Genomic DNA, 15443 nt, shown 5'->3' on the forward strand with positions numbered 1-15443 from the left:
TCCAGAGCCAGTCTCACTGACTCTGACCTACCTACCGTCATTGCCCCAATTACTGGATAAATCTATCCCATCCGAGGTCTTCCTCTCCTATGCTGTCCTTCCACCCTTCCGAGTATGATATCCTTCTTCAAGGACTGGTCCCTCCTGGCCACATACCCAAGGTATATGAGATGGAGCTTCAAAATCCTTGCCTCCAAGGAGAAATTTGTTTCAACCTCTCCAAGACAGACCTATTTGTTTTCTTGGCAGTCCATGGTACGTTCAATATTCCCTGCAGCACTACAACTTAAAAGCATCAATTCTTTTTCTGTCTTCCTTAGTCACAGTCCAGGTCTCTGATGCATAGCAAGTACTTGTAAAGACCATGGCCTGAATTCAGGAGTGCCTTAGTCTCTGGACTGACACTGCTGCTCTTCAGCACTTTGGAGAGATCCTTGACAGCACCTTCACCCAGAGAAATGAGTTTTTTTCATTCTTGACTGCTGTTGCCAAGAGTGTAGTCTGTGGACCTGAGCAAGCTGAAACTGTTAACAACCTCAATCTCTTCTCCATTTATGATGGTGCTGCCAATTGGCCACATGATGAGAATCGTTGTCTTCTTGATGTTGAGCTTCAATTCATAGTTAAGGTTGCAGTCCTTGACCTTCTGTAGCAAGCACTTCAGGTCCTCCTCAGTTTCTGCGAGCAAGGTTGTGTCATCTGCATGATACAGGTTGTTTGATGAGTCTTCCTCCAATCCTGATGTCACATTCCTCTTCATAAAGTTCAGCCTTTTGAATGATCTGTGCCATATAGATTGAAAAGGTATGGAGATAGGATGCATCCCTGATGCACTGTTTTTCTGATTTTGGACTAGTGGTAAGGAGCTGTGCTGCAGTCCTGAAGGGACATGGTTCAAACTGCCCATTTGCTCTGTGGGAGAAATCTCTCGTGTGATTAAATTGCCTCTGAGAACCTGGCAGAGGGTCAGCTATGTGTTGGTTCTGACTCCACACTAAACCACCACCACCACCACCACATTAGAATACCTAGCATAAAGTAAATGCACAAGACATATCTACTAAACCAAGATGAACCAATGAACTTCATGTCAGGGCTTGCCATTTCCCCCCAAAAGCAGTAAGATGTGTTTCAAAATGTAACCCTCTGCATAGTAAGTGGTGTCTATTCTATACCAGGAACACTACTTGTGGAATGAAATAACAATTACATACCACAAAGAGAGACTGGGGTTCAAAGAGATCGATCTATTGGCCAATTATCATGTAGAAACTTCACAGAATGAGCACTTCCAGTGGAGATGACATGAGAATCATGCTGAAAATTACAGTTTCAATTCACAGAGAGAAGTTACAGACCTTCAAGTTGAAAGATGTGCAAAGGCCCTCTGTGTAACTCCCACAGTCCATGTACTTGTACTTGAAAACTTACCAACAATTAGCTGTGCCACCTTACTGAAAACTTTAAAAGTATAATCAATATTTACATAGTGATGTACAAATACCTAGATCTGGTTTGTTATTTGTCTATTACAAATGAACAGCTGCTTACCAAATAATTCCTCCCCAGAAGAATGAGAAAAATACATAAAAGGCCAAGGAACCCCAAATCACAAAGTGATTTATCCACGTCCAGAATCGAGTATCCAACGCGAGCTGCAAAGACACAACCAACATAAGAGCTTTCAAGAGGGGTACAAACTGCATCAAGGGAGACATTAGGTGATCTGGTAACTATATGCAGCATGAGAAGATGAAGCTTGGGCCACAGATCCAAAGGAGAATAGAACAAATCGTAAAAAAGAATGGAGGTTGTTCAGGGTGAGAAAGAAGGTCCCTGGTGGTACAAATAGTTAAGCACTAGAGTACTCGCCCAAAGGTTGGTGGTTTGAACCTACCCAGTGACCCCACAGAAGAGAGGCTTATGGAGTTGTACATATGGAGTTGACACGAGTAGGAAGAGATTGCTGTGATGTGTCACTGAGTCAACAGCGACTCCCAGTGATCCTATGCACAACAGCTCTGAACTTTGCCCTGTCCTGAGTCAATCTCACGGTCTCCAAGACACGTACACCTATTACTCCTGTCACTGAGTCAATCCATCTCCCCCAGGGTCTTCCTCTCTTGCACTGTCACTCCACTTTTTCATGATGTCATTCTCAAAGGCCTAGTGTCTCCTGGCAACATGCCCAAAAGTATCTCAGACAGCGTGTCAAAATCCTCGCCTCCCAGGAGCAACTTCATGTCACCCTCTCCAAGACAATCCTGTTTGTCTTCTTGCCAGTCCATGGTATGTTCAAGACTCTTCCCCAGCACCACAACTCTCAAGCATTAATTCTTCCTCAGCCATTATTAGTCTCTGTGCAACTCTGATGCACAGCCAATATCTGCAAAGACCATGTCTTCGATCAGGTGCACCTTAGTCTCTAGACTGACACTACTGCTCTTTAGCACTCTAGAGACATTCCTGACCGCTGGTGCCAAGAGTGTTGAACAAGCTAAAACTGTTAACAATTTCAATCTCTACTCCACCTATCATGTGCTATCAATTGGCCCAATGGTAAGACTGTCTTCTTGATGTTGCTCTTCAATCTATATTGAAGACTGCAGTCCTGGACCTTCTGCAGCAAACACTTCAGGTCCTCCTCAGTTTCAGTAAGCAAATATAAATATGAGGTTGTGTCCTCTGCATAATGTAGGTTGTCTTCCTCCAATCGTTTTAGCACATTCCTCCTCATAAAGCCCAGCCTTTCAAATGATCTGCCCCAAATAGACTGAAAAGGCATGGAGACAGGACACATTCCTGACACTCTACTTTCCTGATTGTGAACCATGCAGTGTTTCCTTGCTCTGTTCTGACGACCGCTTCCTGGTCCAAATATAGGTTTCGAGACTGCAACTGACAACTATATGAGAAATAGCCAGTTCTGTTCTAAGGCCTCTAGATTCTGAAGTACAGAAATAGAGCTTTGGTCACGCTAAATGGCAAGTAAGTGTGGAGCTGTTGACACCTTACTGTTTGAGGAAGGGCAGGAAATACCCAAGAGGCTGGGTTGTCATGTAGTGGTAGCTGGGAGACAATGACAAAAGGAGTATGACTAGCTGGCAGACGTAGGCATATTGAAGAGCAGGAAGAGAGAAAAAAGAGAATATGAGGGGAAGACTAACTGTACAAAGGAGTCACAGCACTTCAACACAACAGATGGGACCCTGTAGCAATGAATTATAGGCTATGTAGTATGCCTTTCCAATTGCAAAATCCTTACCTACTCAATTAAATAAAATTTTCAGTCATCTCATAATCCTTTTAGGTTTCTGCCAAGACTAAACCTTTTTCCAGATTGCGGAACTTCAGTCTTTTGTATGTGATCTAAAAACAAAAGTACGGGCCTACTATGCTTGCTTAGAAGTTCAGGTGATATGGGCATTTATTTAAGGTTCAGGGGGAAGTGATGTTTCATTTTTGCTACTTGCTGTGAAACCATGGTTCTCTGGTCTCTGTTACAATTTCTCTGTTAATAAACAGAATGCTGATGACATTGTCAATGTAGCCCTGAACTACCACTAGGCTGCTAGGGAGAGTGTTACAATAATACCCTCCAAAAAAAGTGGATATTTTGAGAATGCAATAAAGCCACTTACAGCCTTGCAGCTTATGCAAGGAAAAGATTACACACAATTTATCTCAAGTCATTATGATCCTTTGAAACAAACAGCATCTATGATAACGGGAGTGGTATCTTTGCTGGCCATACTTCTCAAAGTGTTTTATAAGGTTTTACCAACTGAACACTCAAAAAAATCTTAGAGAGAAGAACTGCTTTTACTTCCATTGTACAGAAGAAAAGTCAGGCCCAGAGAAGTGCTGTAACTTGTCTGAGGACACCTAACGAATAAGTGGCTAAATGGAGATGAACATTCACAATTACTTTTTGAACACATTTTAAAGTCTTAAACAGAGGTCAAGAAGTATTCATTTTTTTTTTAATCATAGGTAGGCTGCTTCTTATTGTAATTATCAGAAGAATCTGACTATGTTTTCAACTATAAAATATGAATCCCAACACATGGGATACATTCTACAAGACTTCAAAACATTATTACATGACTGCATGTTAATGTCAATGATTTTGACAACACTCCCCTTCTTATACGTTGTTGTTAGGTCAATTCTGACTCAGAGATCCACACAACAGGGGGAGAGCTTCCACACAGTTTTCCTGGATGTAAGGAAACATCAGTGGTCCTTCTTAGATGTCACCTTGGGCGTCATCTTGAGGACTCATCCGAGGTACAGCCTCAGGTCTTTTCACCACCAATTCCTGGGGTGGGTTCCCATCACCCCCCTTTCACTTAGCAGTCACGCATTTAATCATTGTGCCACCACAGTCGCTCTTCTGTTTGTTACTTGCTGGACATCTTCATGCATTCATCACCAAGATGAGTAAACTCCAATGATAAATATGTTTTATAAAATGTCTTTCCAACCAAGCTCTTTAACATACACACTTTGCTCCTAGATACCTATATAATTGTCTTAAGATCTCAAAATCTGGTCTCTGGGATTCTTAAAAAGATAAGAAATTTGTAAAAGATTCAAGTATCTCACATGGAAAAACATACTTTAAAGGTTTAAACATAAGTCTTAAAACTAGCAAGAAAGAAGGAAGAGAATTAAAAAATAAATATGAGGTTCTAATATTCTTTAAAGTAAAGCACAACAGAAAGGCCGTGCTCTGAAATAAAGAAGATCACACATATTAAACAGACACTCAAACCTCTAGAACTATATGTATGTTACTCAGCTTTTAGACAGCATTTTGAATAGTAACTTGCAGTAAAAATAAAGATTCGGAGATTTACATCAGACAGGAGTATTAAAACTGTGTTACATATATTTGAATAAATAAAGATCTAACCTTTAGCGTTACTGTGAAGACTAAGACTGTAAAAACAATGGTTCCAAACGTCCAGTTTCCATATACCTGAAAGACATTGAACAATTAATTACATGATATGTAAATGAATGCATAAGCCCCCTTTAAAAACAAAATAAAAGGCAAATTTTAATCCTGCTTGTAACTGCCAAGAGTTTTGGATGACTTGCTTAGGGAAATATCTGGTCAGGCCACAGTGCTGGATTTTTCTGGGACCCTACATTTCCATGAACTGCATCTGTGGTTTGGGAGGGTCCACGTCATTACTCCATGCATCATCAAAGAAGCAGTTCACTGATGTGACAAAGGCAGGAAAAATCTAGGCCACTAACAGCTATACCCACCAAGACAGGTAGTTTTCTCAAGTCTCATGGGCTTTTTCCTCTGATAAGGAACTGAAAACTAACGCTCTCAAATATATAAACATTTGCACACAAACAGACTCACAGTTTCATAAACTACAGTCTAATTGTTTGGCTGTAACTATTTGACTTGTCAGCATGTGTACTTCAAAGAAAAGCAGATTCCAAGTATAAATGCAAACGATGGCAATGAATGGCACATATGCTTACCACACGCTGTCAAGATCTGAATGCATAACATTAAAACAGAAAGTGAAATGTGAAAGGCTTTAAAATTTTTTTAAAAAATAAGGTTAATAGAAGCAAAAAAAAAAAAGGATTCAATCTAATCATACACGGGCGTTATTATGCTGAATTGCTGATAGCAGTTCTTACACTTACTGTCATTTTAACAAACACTTAGAAGGATGGTGACATATACAGGAAAATGTTATTCATTTGGGCTTTATGAACTCAAAAGGAGTGAGAAGCGGGACAGAGGCTGGGCTGAAGCTCCCCATGCACCACCTGAAGAGTTTGCTGAGCAAATGAGTCATGTCAAGAGAACTGCAGAGGGTCTGCCTACTTGGGAGCAAACGGTTTGCAAGCAGTAGCCAGCTATATAGAGTTTCTAAACGAAAATACAATTAAAAAGTGAGTTACAACATCAGTTATAAAAGCTGAAGAGATCTTATGAATGGGCAAAGCCGACCTACAAAGTGGAATTGACTGGCCAGAAGGTACTCAGACTATGGCATGTATCCACTCAACCTCTATCATATCAATAAATTACTTTGTGATTAATCATTTTGATGGACTGCTATTACACAGATTTCTGTTTTGCTCAAATCAGTCAAGTTCCCAATTTCAAAGTACTATCCAAACTATTTCTGCAAAAGGTGCCACTGGTCCAGACTCTATACATGGTCATTGTACTCAGTAAAATCTTTCGGAACACTAGCTTAGCTTCACGCTATGATCATAAAAAAATCCCAATAAGTAGCAAAAGAGAGCAGAGTGACAGCAACGTGCAAGGCAGTGGGTTTGATCTCCCGCCATGTGGTGGGAAAAGGCCTTACCTGTCCCACATCAACAATTCTCTCTCAGAGTACCAAACCCAACCCACTGCCATCACGGAGTTGATTTCTGCTCACAGTGACCCTTTAGGACAGAGTAGAACTGTTGCATTGGTTTCCAAGGCTGTCATTCCCATGGTAGCAGACTGCCACAACTATCTCCTGCAGAGTAGCTGGCGGGTTTGAACCTCTGACCGTTCAGTTGCAGTCAAGGCAATGGCATGGCCACTGCCACCATTAGTGAGAACTGTCTTCCTCATTTCTAAGGTGAACGCTCAATCAATATGGCAGCTCCCACCTCCAACTCTCAGTGGGCAGGATCACAGCGAAGTGGGACTGAGTGAGACCACACTTTGATGTGAGAAAAGGTTTTTCTGATTTTAAAGCAAAACGCAGGAGAGTCCAAAGTCTGAAATCCTAGGAACTCTACTCACGCTAGGAAAACCTACAGCCAAGTCAAGGTTCTGTGTGTGCTCTAGTTAGTTATGTAGAACTGAAGTGGTTTTTACACCAACGTTCCTACTGGAATAAAGAAGTTGAGAAAACTAAGCACTATATATTTAGAAAAACCGTTTGCAAAGTGATTGCTGCTCCAGTACGTGCATGGCAGATTCAGTGCCAGTGGAAAAAAGTCCGGCTTATAATACTGAAAGATGTAATGACACAGCTTTTAGGTTGGGTGTTTTTTTGTTGTTTTCGTTTTGTTTTGTTTTTGCTTTTTACCTTTCCACTGTCTTCAAGGGATGAAGTCTGAAAGAGAAAGTAAGTTCCAAAGAAGAACACAGTTCCTTCAAAGGCAGCCAGAAATGTCCAATATAAGAAGGGGCCCAACTGGAGCATGGCATTGCCAGTGATTTTCCTATTGCAAAATAGGGAACAAATACAATACCGGTTAATGTCAGGTAATGTCAAAGGTGAAATGCCAAGTTGAGTATGTGGGTTGGTTGACCCATTATAATGAAGAAGGCGGAGACAGATTTATCTCCATGCAATCACTTCCTGACCAACGTACAAGAGTAAGTAAACGATCAAAAAGCTGTTAAGTTCAAACTCTGGCCACTGACCACACTATCGTAAACCATAAGAGCTTCCATTTAATGAGTCCTTCTTTTGTTGCCCAGAACAGAGTGAAGGGTCTTGTGTGCATTATCTAATTATTAAAATTTTTTTTGGCATTATCAATTTTTATCTACATAAAAACTACAGATGAGAAGTATTATCATTATTCCCATTTCTAAATCATAAAGGTTCTCACAATTGGAAGGCACTCTGTGCTGGAAGGGCTTCCCAGCTACCCCTCCAGTGGTTTTCAGAGGCTGGAAATCACACGGGAGGAGACTGCCCATCTTTCTAGAGCAGAGCACCTAGTGGATTGGAACCACATGCTTGTAGGGCGGCAGCACAACTCTTTATCACTAAGCCGCCAGAGTTCTCGATCTATTCCAGGTGGGGGTCCGTGTTTGAAAGGAGCAAAGAGCTTTGTGTTTTTTTCAAAGTTAGCAAGACTCTCGGAATTGTATGACAACATACTTTTGAATTTTGGGGGCTAGAGACTGTGACCTCAAGTACAGAACTCACTGCTAGGGGATGACGTCACGTTCCTGTGTCTTCTCCACGTACAGATGATGAAATAAAACCCACCACTTGGAAATTCAGAGGAGCTTTGGATGCTATTTGCTACTTACATATACAATCGGGGGTCTGAGGTCAATGTGTCAATGTTGATGTGCTGTTCCAGTAGACTGTAGGCCAGGATGGGTAAGGAGGTGAAGCAGATATTGTACATTGTAAGATAAGCAGCATCATACAGTGGCTGATACGAAAAACAACAGGAAACAAAGAAAGAAATGTACGATCACAAACATCTGCAAGAGGACATTTAGGTGAACGGAAAGTTGGAATTCAAACAAATGTTTCATTCTTGCTTTGTGTGACAGCCAATAGAACTTTGCAAATAAAGTCACCCTGGCAGCGATTACGAAGATGCATCATATTAACAGACCCTCCTTTCTAATAAGATTTTATTCAGAATGTTTAGATGCTATAAGCTTTATTACTAACAGCTTCAAATAAATCTTCACTAACAATTCCAAAAGATTTGTCAGTGAAAGAGGCCAAATAAGTTTGAGGCAGGAACCAGCCCTTCAAAGAAAATAAATATAGGTAGCTGTGAGTCTGTGTCACAATTTCCAAAATACTTTTGATGGTTTCAAATATCACCATCACCTTTCCATGCTACATCTGGAATTCTGAACGTGGCCATTTATTACGGATAAATCAACTGCACTGAGAAAAATGAGTTAAATGTCTATGTGTGGGTAAGACTTTCCACTCTTCTTGGTACTGGGACTTCCCAGTGCGCCAGATCAGTTTCCAACTTCCTGCTACCAGCTGTCTCACAGCACCTTCAACCAAGTCTAAACTCAAACTCATTAACATTTACTCAAAATATGCTTTGTCCTATGTTCCTTGTTATAGAGGGTAGCACTCCAATTTTTACAACCCAAGTACCTACTGGTGCTTGGTACCACTCAGGAAATCTTCTGGAATGACTTTTCCTAATGCTTACGCTCTGATCCAGTCCTATGGTCTTAACAGTATCTGCTCACTGACAATTCCCAAGCCTCTATAATCATCAGACCAGTCCTGCCCTCAACTCATAAACTCTTATAGCTAGCTGCCCACCTGACATTTACTCAAGTGTCTTAAATTAACATGCCTCAAATGGAGTATCTCTAGGCCTGCCTTTATTTCAAACTTGCTTCTCTTTAAGTCTTATCTTAGGAAACAGCAACTAAATCTTTCCAGTTACTAAGGACCAACATCTTGGAAACTTCCTCGCCTCCTCTCTTCTTCAAACACCAAAGCTAATATACGAGATTAAAAATCTATTTCGAATCGGTTCCCTTCTCAGCACCTGCACTGACAGAATCAAGGTCTTTGTGCAGCCACCACTGTTCATTCTCAACATGACGGCCAAGTTGTCCTATTAAAAGAGAAGTCAAATTGTGTCAGAGTTCTGTTCAAACTCTCCAATGGAGTCTGTGACTCTGAAAGTTAAGAAAGGAAAATGCTCTTTCAATGTGGTAGCTGTAAGGTCCCACCCAACTGCACTTCTCTCGCCCTCATCTCTAACTACTCTCCTGCCTCACTGAACTCCAGGCACAACAATGTCTCTTACAAGCAGGCCAGACATGCTCTTGCCTTAGAACCTTTTTTGCACTGGCTGGTCCCTCTGCCTGACGCATCTTCTTTACTCGGTGCATCGCATACTCCCTCATTTCTTTCCAATCTCTGCTCAAATGTTTTGTTCTCCATGAGACCAACTCTGATTGAAACTGTCACTCCTTCTGTCATGAACACGATCTATCCCCATTATTATCCACCCCCCCCGACAGCACTAACCACTTTCATTTACACAGTAACTTTAATAGGTTCACTACTTGTCTCTTCCCACTGAAATTAAAGCTCTATGAAGGCAAGAATTTGTGTCCATTTTCTTGCTGCTGTTTCTTCAGAAAAAGCAAAGCAGCCCTCTAGAACCAGGAGCTGTCCTGGTACAAGCTAGGCCTTCTACGGAGCCAAACGATGTCCGGCAGCACGCCAGCAGCATCAGATTAACACCATGCTGTGACTGTGACGAAACAAGGTGAGTTTTTAATTACATATGAACATAAACAAAACAGGAACTTTGTTCAAATATAAAAACATTCAAATACTCTATCCTGGTAATAGGAGTGACTAGTCCTTCTTTATCAACTGATTACAGCCTTAGTTCGTCTCTTTGTGCTCTTCACTCCTCATGGGTAAAACTGAACTAACCCCATTAGAAAATGACCCTCATTTCCCACAAGTGACCAATCAGGAATAAACTCTCAGTCTCGTAAACCTGCCCGCAAGTCACCTCGTCTTTTCTAGCATCCTCTTTCTGCAAGGCCCCATTATTCTCCCTGCTGTGTGTTCTTCCTCTGGCATGAGGTAAGAAATCAAAATGGATTCAACTACTGGTATTTTGCTAGTGATCTTTAGCTGAGAGCTCTGTCCGTTTGGAGCTCGCAGAACAGAATCTGGAAGTGTTAAGAAATCTGGAGCTATGCTCCCTCACTCAGTGCCGTCAAGATGGAAACGACTCAGAGCGAACCCTCCAGTGGGTTCTCAGAGGTGGTGAATCACAGGTGAGGAGACTGCCCACCTCTCTCCCTGGGAGCAGCTGGTGGATTTGACAGCTAAGGGATGCAGCCTTTGGGTTAGCACTGCAACTTCCTCTGGACAAGGCCACCAGAGCTCTCGGAAGTGATCCTGAATCGTTGGGGAGCGATTTAACCTGGCCACTGTAAACCTTCCCTCGTGGGGGGTGTCTTCTGTGAGCCTTATTTTGATGAAAGCACTGATGGAGTACAGTATTGACCTATGCAGGGCTGGACATGGTCCACACAACCATTATCTGTGCGCTGAATAAATGCTATCCTTTATGCACAGATTGCTTATAATGAAATGCATCTGAATCGGGCTTTAGATTAGTATCCCAAGTATTTTACATCAATGGCTACAAAAGGTTCAATTCTGTCATCATAGGAGTTCTAAAAAAATCTTTGACTAGAAAAGTCAGGGATGATTTGAACGGAGCATTAATTCACTCTCCAACATTTGCTGTGCATCTACAGTGTGAAGGACTGGGGACAGAATAATGCTTCATCCTCTGTCCCCCAAGGAATGAAAATTCTGAAGGTGGAAGCAGATTGGTGTATGGACAGAGAACTGGCAGGAGCGAGAGGTGGGACCATAACTCTTACCTGTGGTAGAGATAAGAGATAATACATGCAACGTTCTCAGTGCAGTGAAAAATACAGCTATATACAGAATATGAAAGCGCTTCCCACATGCTTTCTGTAAACAATGACTTAAACTCAGCAAAAATATTTCAGAGAATTAAAAGGAGGGGGGAAGGCACTATATTCCTTTTAAGTCTCAGAGGAGGGAACTCGTCCATGGCACACAATATCACATTTCCACTGGAACCTACTTATTATCACTAAAGAGAAAACTGAAAAAACAAACCAAAATCCCAAACTCCGACTGACTGCTGTATAATTTAGTCCAGAATTTCACTCAAGTAAAAGAGGCATCAATCTACTTTTGTTCTATTATATCATTTGAAGGTACATGTGAGATAAAGCTAATTCATAGATGCATAATTAAAAGGGCACAGATCTTCCCCTCAAACAAACAGGTTTTCGCTGATAATACTGTTTCTTGTTGGACCTGTCACAAATGTTGTCAAAAGTATCAGCCTAGCTATGTTCAAAGAAGAGGTGCTTTTGTGCTTAAGGTCTTTACGTCCCAACCCCACATCTTCATCCTCCCTAGAATGCGCTCCAATTTCCAGGGTTGCAGAAAACACGGGATACAATCCTGGGTTGAAAAAGGCTGACCACCAGCATGGGCTCCAAAAAGATTTTGAATAAAGGCCACTACAATCCATCCACGTTACGATCTAACCAGGCACAAAATAAAAGATGCCTCACATCTCAAAGAAGCAAGCCTTCATTTGACCTCGTTTGATTTTCCTCTAAGATGTTTGCAGAGCTCAGTCCCTCATCTCCTCTGAGTCTCTGCCCAGAAGCCACCGCATCAGCAAGAACTACCAGATCATCCCAGAGAGAGAAGCAGCCCCTCCACCAGCCACTTTATAATTAGTGCTCCCTTCAGAGACCAGATCAGTGCCCAACATTAATGACTTTCCCCTCCATGTGGTCTGTCTCTCCTCTCACTACGTGCAAGTTCCATAAAGGTAAAGGAGTTGGTTTAGATTCCTGTTTTATCCGTAACACCTAGAATCTATGTCTGGTATGTAGTAGGAGCTCCAGACATATTTGTTAAAGGAATTAAACACCAAACCCACTCAAACGGATACCTGAGCACGTAAGCTAAATAAGCCTAGGACAGCACTGAGAGTGAATCTCAGTAGGCTTCCTAAGCCAAAAGTTCTTTCTTTTGCCATACCACTATTAAGCACAAACAACCTTTTCAAAAGATAAGAAAACAACAAAAGTCTTGGAAAATAAGGCAAAGGCTTCAACTCAAACAGGTTAACTTCTCTCTAGTACTTTTCTACATATTAGGCAAGGAAGAAAAATTAAAGTGTATTTTTAATATTTGCTTTCATTCAATAAGTGAAGGACTGGTAAAATTTTGGTCAATGACAATTTCAATGTTTAAGAAAATTGACTTTTATACATCATCAGAATTTATAAAATCTTCTCTAGCCAGGAGAACAAACAGGTCTCGGAGAGGGTGAAACCAAGTTTCTCCCTGGAGGCAAGAATTTTGAGGCCAGGAGGGAGGGACCAGTCCTTGGAGAAGGACATCATGCTTGGAAAGGTGGAGGGACAGCAAAGGAGAGGAAGACCCCAGATGAGAGGGACTGATTTAGTAACTGGGGCAATGGGATTAGGTGTGTTGGAGTCAGTGAGACTGGTCCCGAGCTGTTGTACACAGGGTTGCTATAAGTCACAGGCAACTCAATGGCACATAACAACATTTATATATTTATATATTTTTTTCTTATTGTTAGGTGTCATTGAGTCAGGTACAACTCATAGCGACCCTATGAACAGTAGATCTGAACTCTACACAGGGTCGCTATGAGTTGCAGGCAACTCAACAACACATAACAATGACACAACAGTTAATACTATTGTTGTTGTTGTTGTTGTTATGTGCCGTCGAGTCATTTGCGACTCATAGCGACCCTATGCACAACAGCCCTAAACCCTGCTCTATCCTGCGCCAACCACACCGCCTCTGACACACCCATCCCGATTACCCCAGTCACCGAATCAATCCATCTCATAGAGGGTCTTCCCCTCCTGCGCTGTTAGTCTTGAATATAAGAACGTTAGTGGCATTGCATCAGCTGGTGAATGGCTAACTAGGGCATAGTCAGCTTCACTGAGGCTGATGACACAACACTGATGATGTCAAAGGCAGCATAACAAACAGCAAAGAGGTATGTTCAAGAAAAAGAAAATTATTCTCCATTAGGAAGAGTAATGTATACATATGTTCATAGCAGTGTTATTCACAAGAGCAAGAAAATGGAAACAGCCCAGATGCCCATCAACAAATGAATGGATTGAGAAACTGTGGTACATTCATACAATGTAATACTGTGCAGCAATATGGAACAAGTTCTTAAATTACCACCTAGAAGAGTCTAGAGAGCACGATGCTGAGTGCAATAACTCCATCACATAAGGAGAAATACTGCCTAAGACCATTATTATAAAAACAGAATGGTAACTAGTAAGATGTGTATAAATGTTTAAAAGGAGAAAGGGAATGAGGGGAGGGAGAAAGAAGGGGAAAAATGACTGGGAGAGCAGAGGCTGGTGGGTGGAGGGTGAGGGAAGGAATGGAAAAGGCTCAGTGGGGACTTGAAAAGCCAGGGTAATAATAGGCATAGAGCAATGGTCATTAATGATGTAAAATATAATATATGAATGACTGGATAAAATATAATGTACATGAACGAAACACAATGTATTTCATGACTGCATAAAGCACGAGCATGAAACAAGATGTCTATAAATTTTTTTGTACAAACCAATACAACATTGTTTAAAATGGCCAACAACTGAGGGGGGGAACCCATTAGAAGTCATGAGAAAGTGTGCTTTTGAAATTTAGAAACTGAGTCGTCAATACTTGAGGTGATAGTATAACACAGCTTGGCAAGATCACTAAAATGCTCATAGATTTCTGGGTCAGAAAAATTACAGCCTCTGTACTTAGCGATACATCCACTACAAGTAGTGTAAAATCTGGTTTATGCATCAAACTAACATACTGTATATTTGACAGGCAGTAAATTTTGAAACAACAGAGGGCAAAAAATTTAGAGTTTCTTCAAGTAACCCAAAACTCCCAAATAAAACATGTCTCCAACCTGAGACATGTAAGGGAATTTTATTTAGTGAAATATTGAGCTATCATATTTTAGGACATTTTGAAAAATATTCTACACATTGATAAAAAGGAAAAACATGTAAAATGTAAAAAGTCTTTTTAGAAATAAGAGCTCTGCCACGAACACTGATGTTTACTGTAGCTTTTACACAATAGCAAAGAAATTGAAACAACCCGTGTCCAATAACAAACAAATGGATAAACTGTGGCACATTCACATGATGGAGTACTATACAACACTTAAAAACAAATACTGTGTAAGACCACTGCTATAAAAGGATGGAGAAACAAATCCATCCATTATTTACATACAGAGAAATCAATCTAATATGGTTACCAGGGAGGAAAAGGGGGTGGGGGGGGGATCTAGAAAATGAACTGATAGACAATGAGCACTTACTGGGATGGGTAAAGGGAAGGACAATGTGAAATGAATAAACGATCAGATATTGTATAGATTGTGGACCTTGTGTAACTGGTGTTGCACAACAGCATGTGCATGAATGGTTATTTGGGAAAAAACCCCAACATTCTTTTTAAAGGCATCTCAATTACAAGAAGATGTACCAATTAACTTTCGAAAAGAAACAAATTATAAGAAAGCTATGTTATTGACAAAACCCAGGCACAGACAATCATCTGTTGAACCCCAAACCAAATCAAACAATTTTCTTTTTGGAAAATTGTCTTACTTCTCTAATGCCTACAATCTAATAAATAAAATGTCATTTATTCAAAGTAAATATAGACCATAATATAAAAAGTAATTTGATAAACAAACCTGTTGTGAAAATCCACAGAAGAACTGGTACAAAAATTGTGGCAAAATGAAACAAAGGTTCTGGAAAAAGGTAAGAAAAAGTGTTAATATTTTAATTTAGTGAGCTATTTAAAAGAGAACCTTAAAGTGCCAGGATGCAATAAATCTCTATTCCAAAGGTATAAGAAAACTGCTCAAAATTTGTAAGAGTAAGTCTTATTAAGACCAACACTTGCTCTAACTAGGTAGAAAAAGATTGCTTTATGAGAATCTCTTGCTATTTTTATCACAGGGAAGAAATGCTCTCATCCAATATGAACAGCTAATGGTATTGTACCTTAAATGCCAATTATATTTGCAAA

General features: G+C 40.7%; 1 protein-coding gene across 1 annotated transcript in view; it reads right to left on the reverse strand.

Moving 5' to 3' along the window:
* ATP11C (ATPase, class VI, type 11C) overlaps window positions 1-15443 on the reverse strand; it is a 106476-nt gene that overhangs the window by 12119 nt on the left and 78914 nt on the right. Inside the window, 5 exon segments of the mRNA XM_006881898.1 lie at window positions 1552-1655; window positions 4919-4984; window positions 7077-7212; window positions 8039-8166; window positions 15103-15162. Of these exon segments, the coding sequence (XP_006881960.1) occupies window positions 1552-1655; window positions 4919-4984; window positions 7077-7212; window positions 8039-8166; window positions 15103-15162 (494 nt within the window).

This window comes from Elephantulus edwardii, unplaced genomic scaffold (assembly GCF_000299155.1).
Source record: "Elephantulus edwardii isolate Elephantulus edwardi_28Jun2011 unplaced genomic scaffold, EleEdw1.0 scaffold00016, whole genome shotgun sequence".
NCBI lineage: Eukaryota > Metazoa > Chordata > Mammalia > Macroscelidea > Macroscelididae > Elephantulus > Elephantulus edwardii.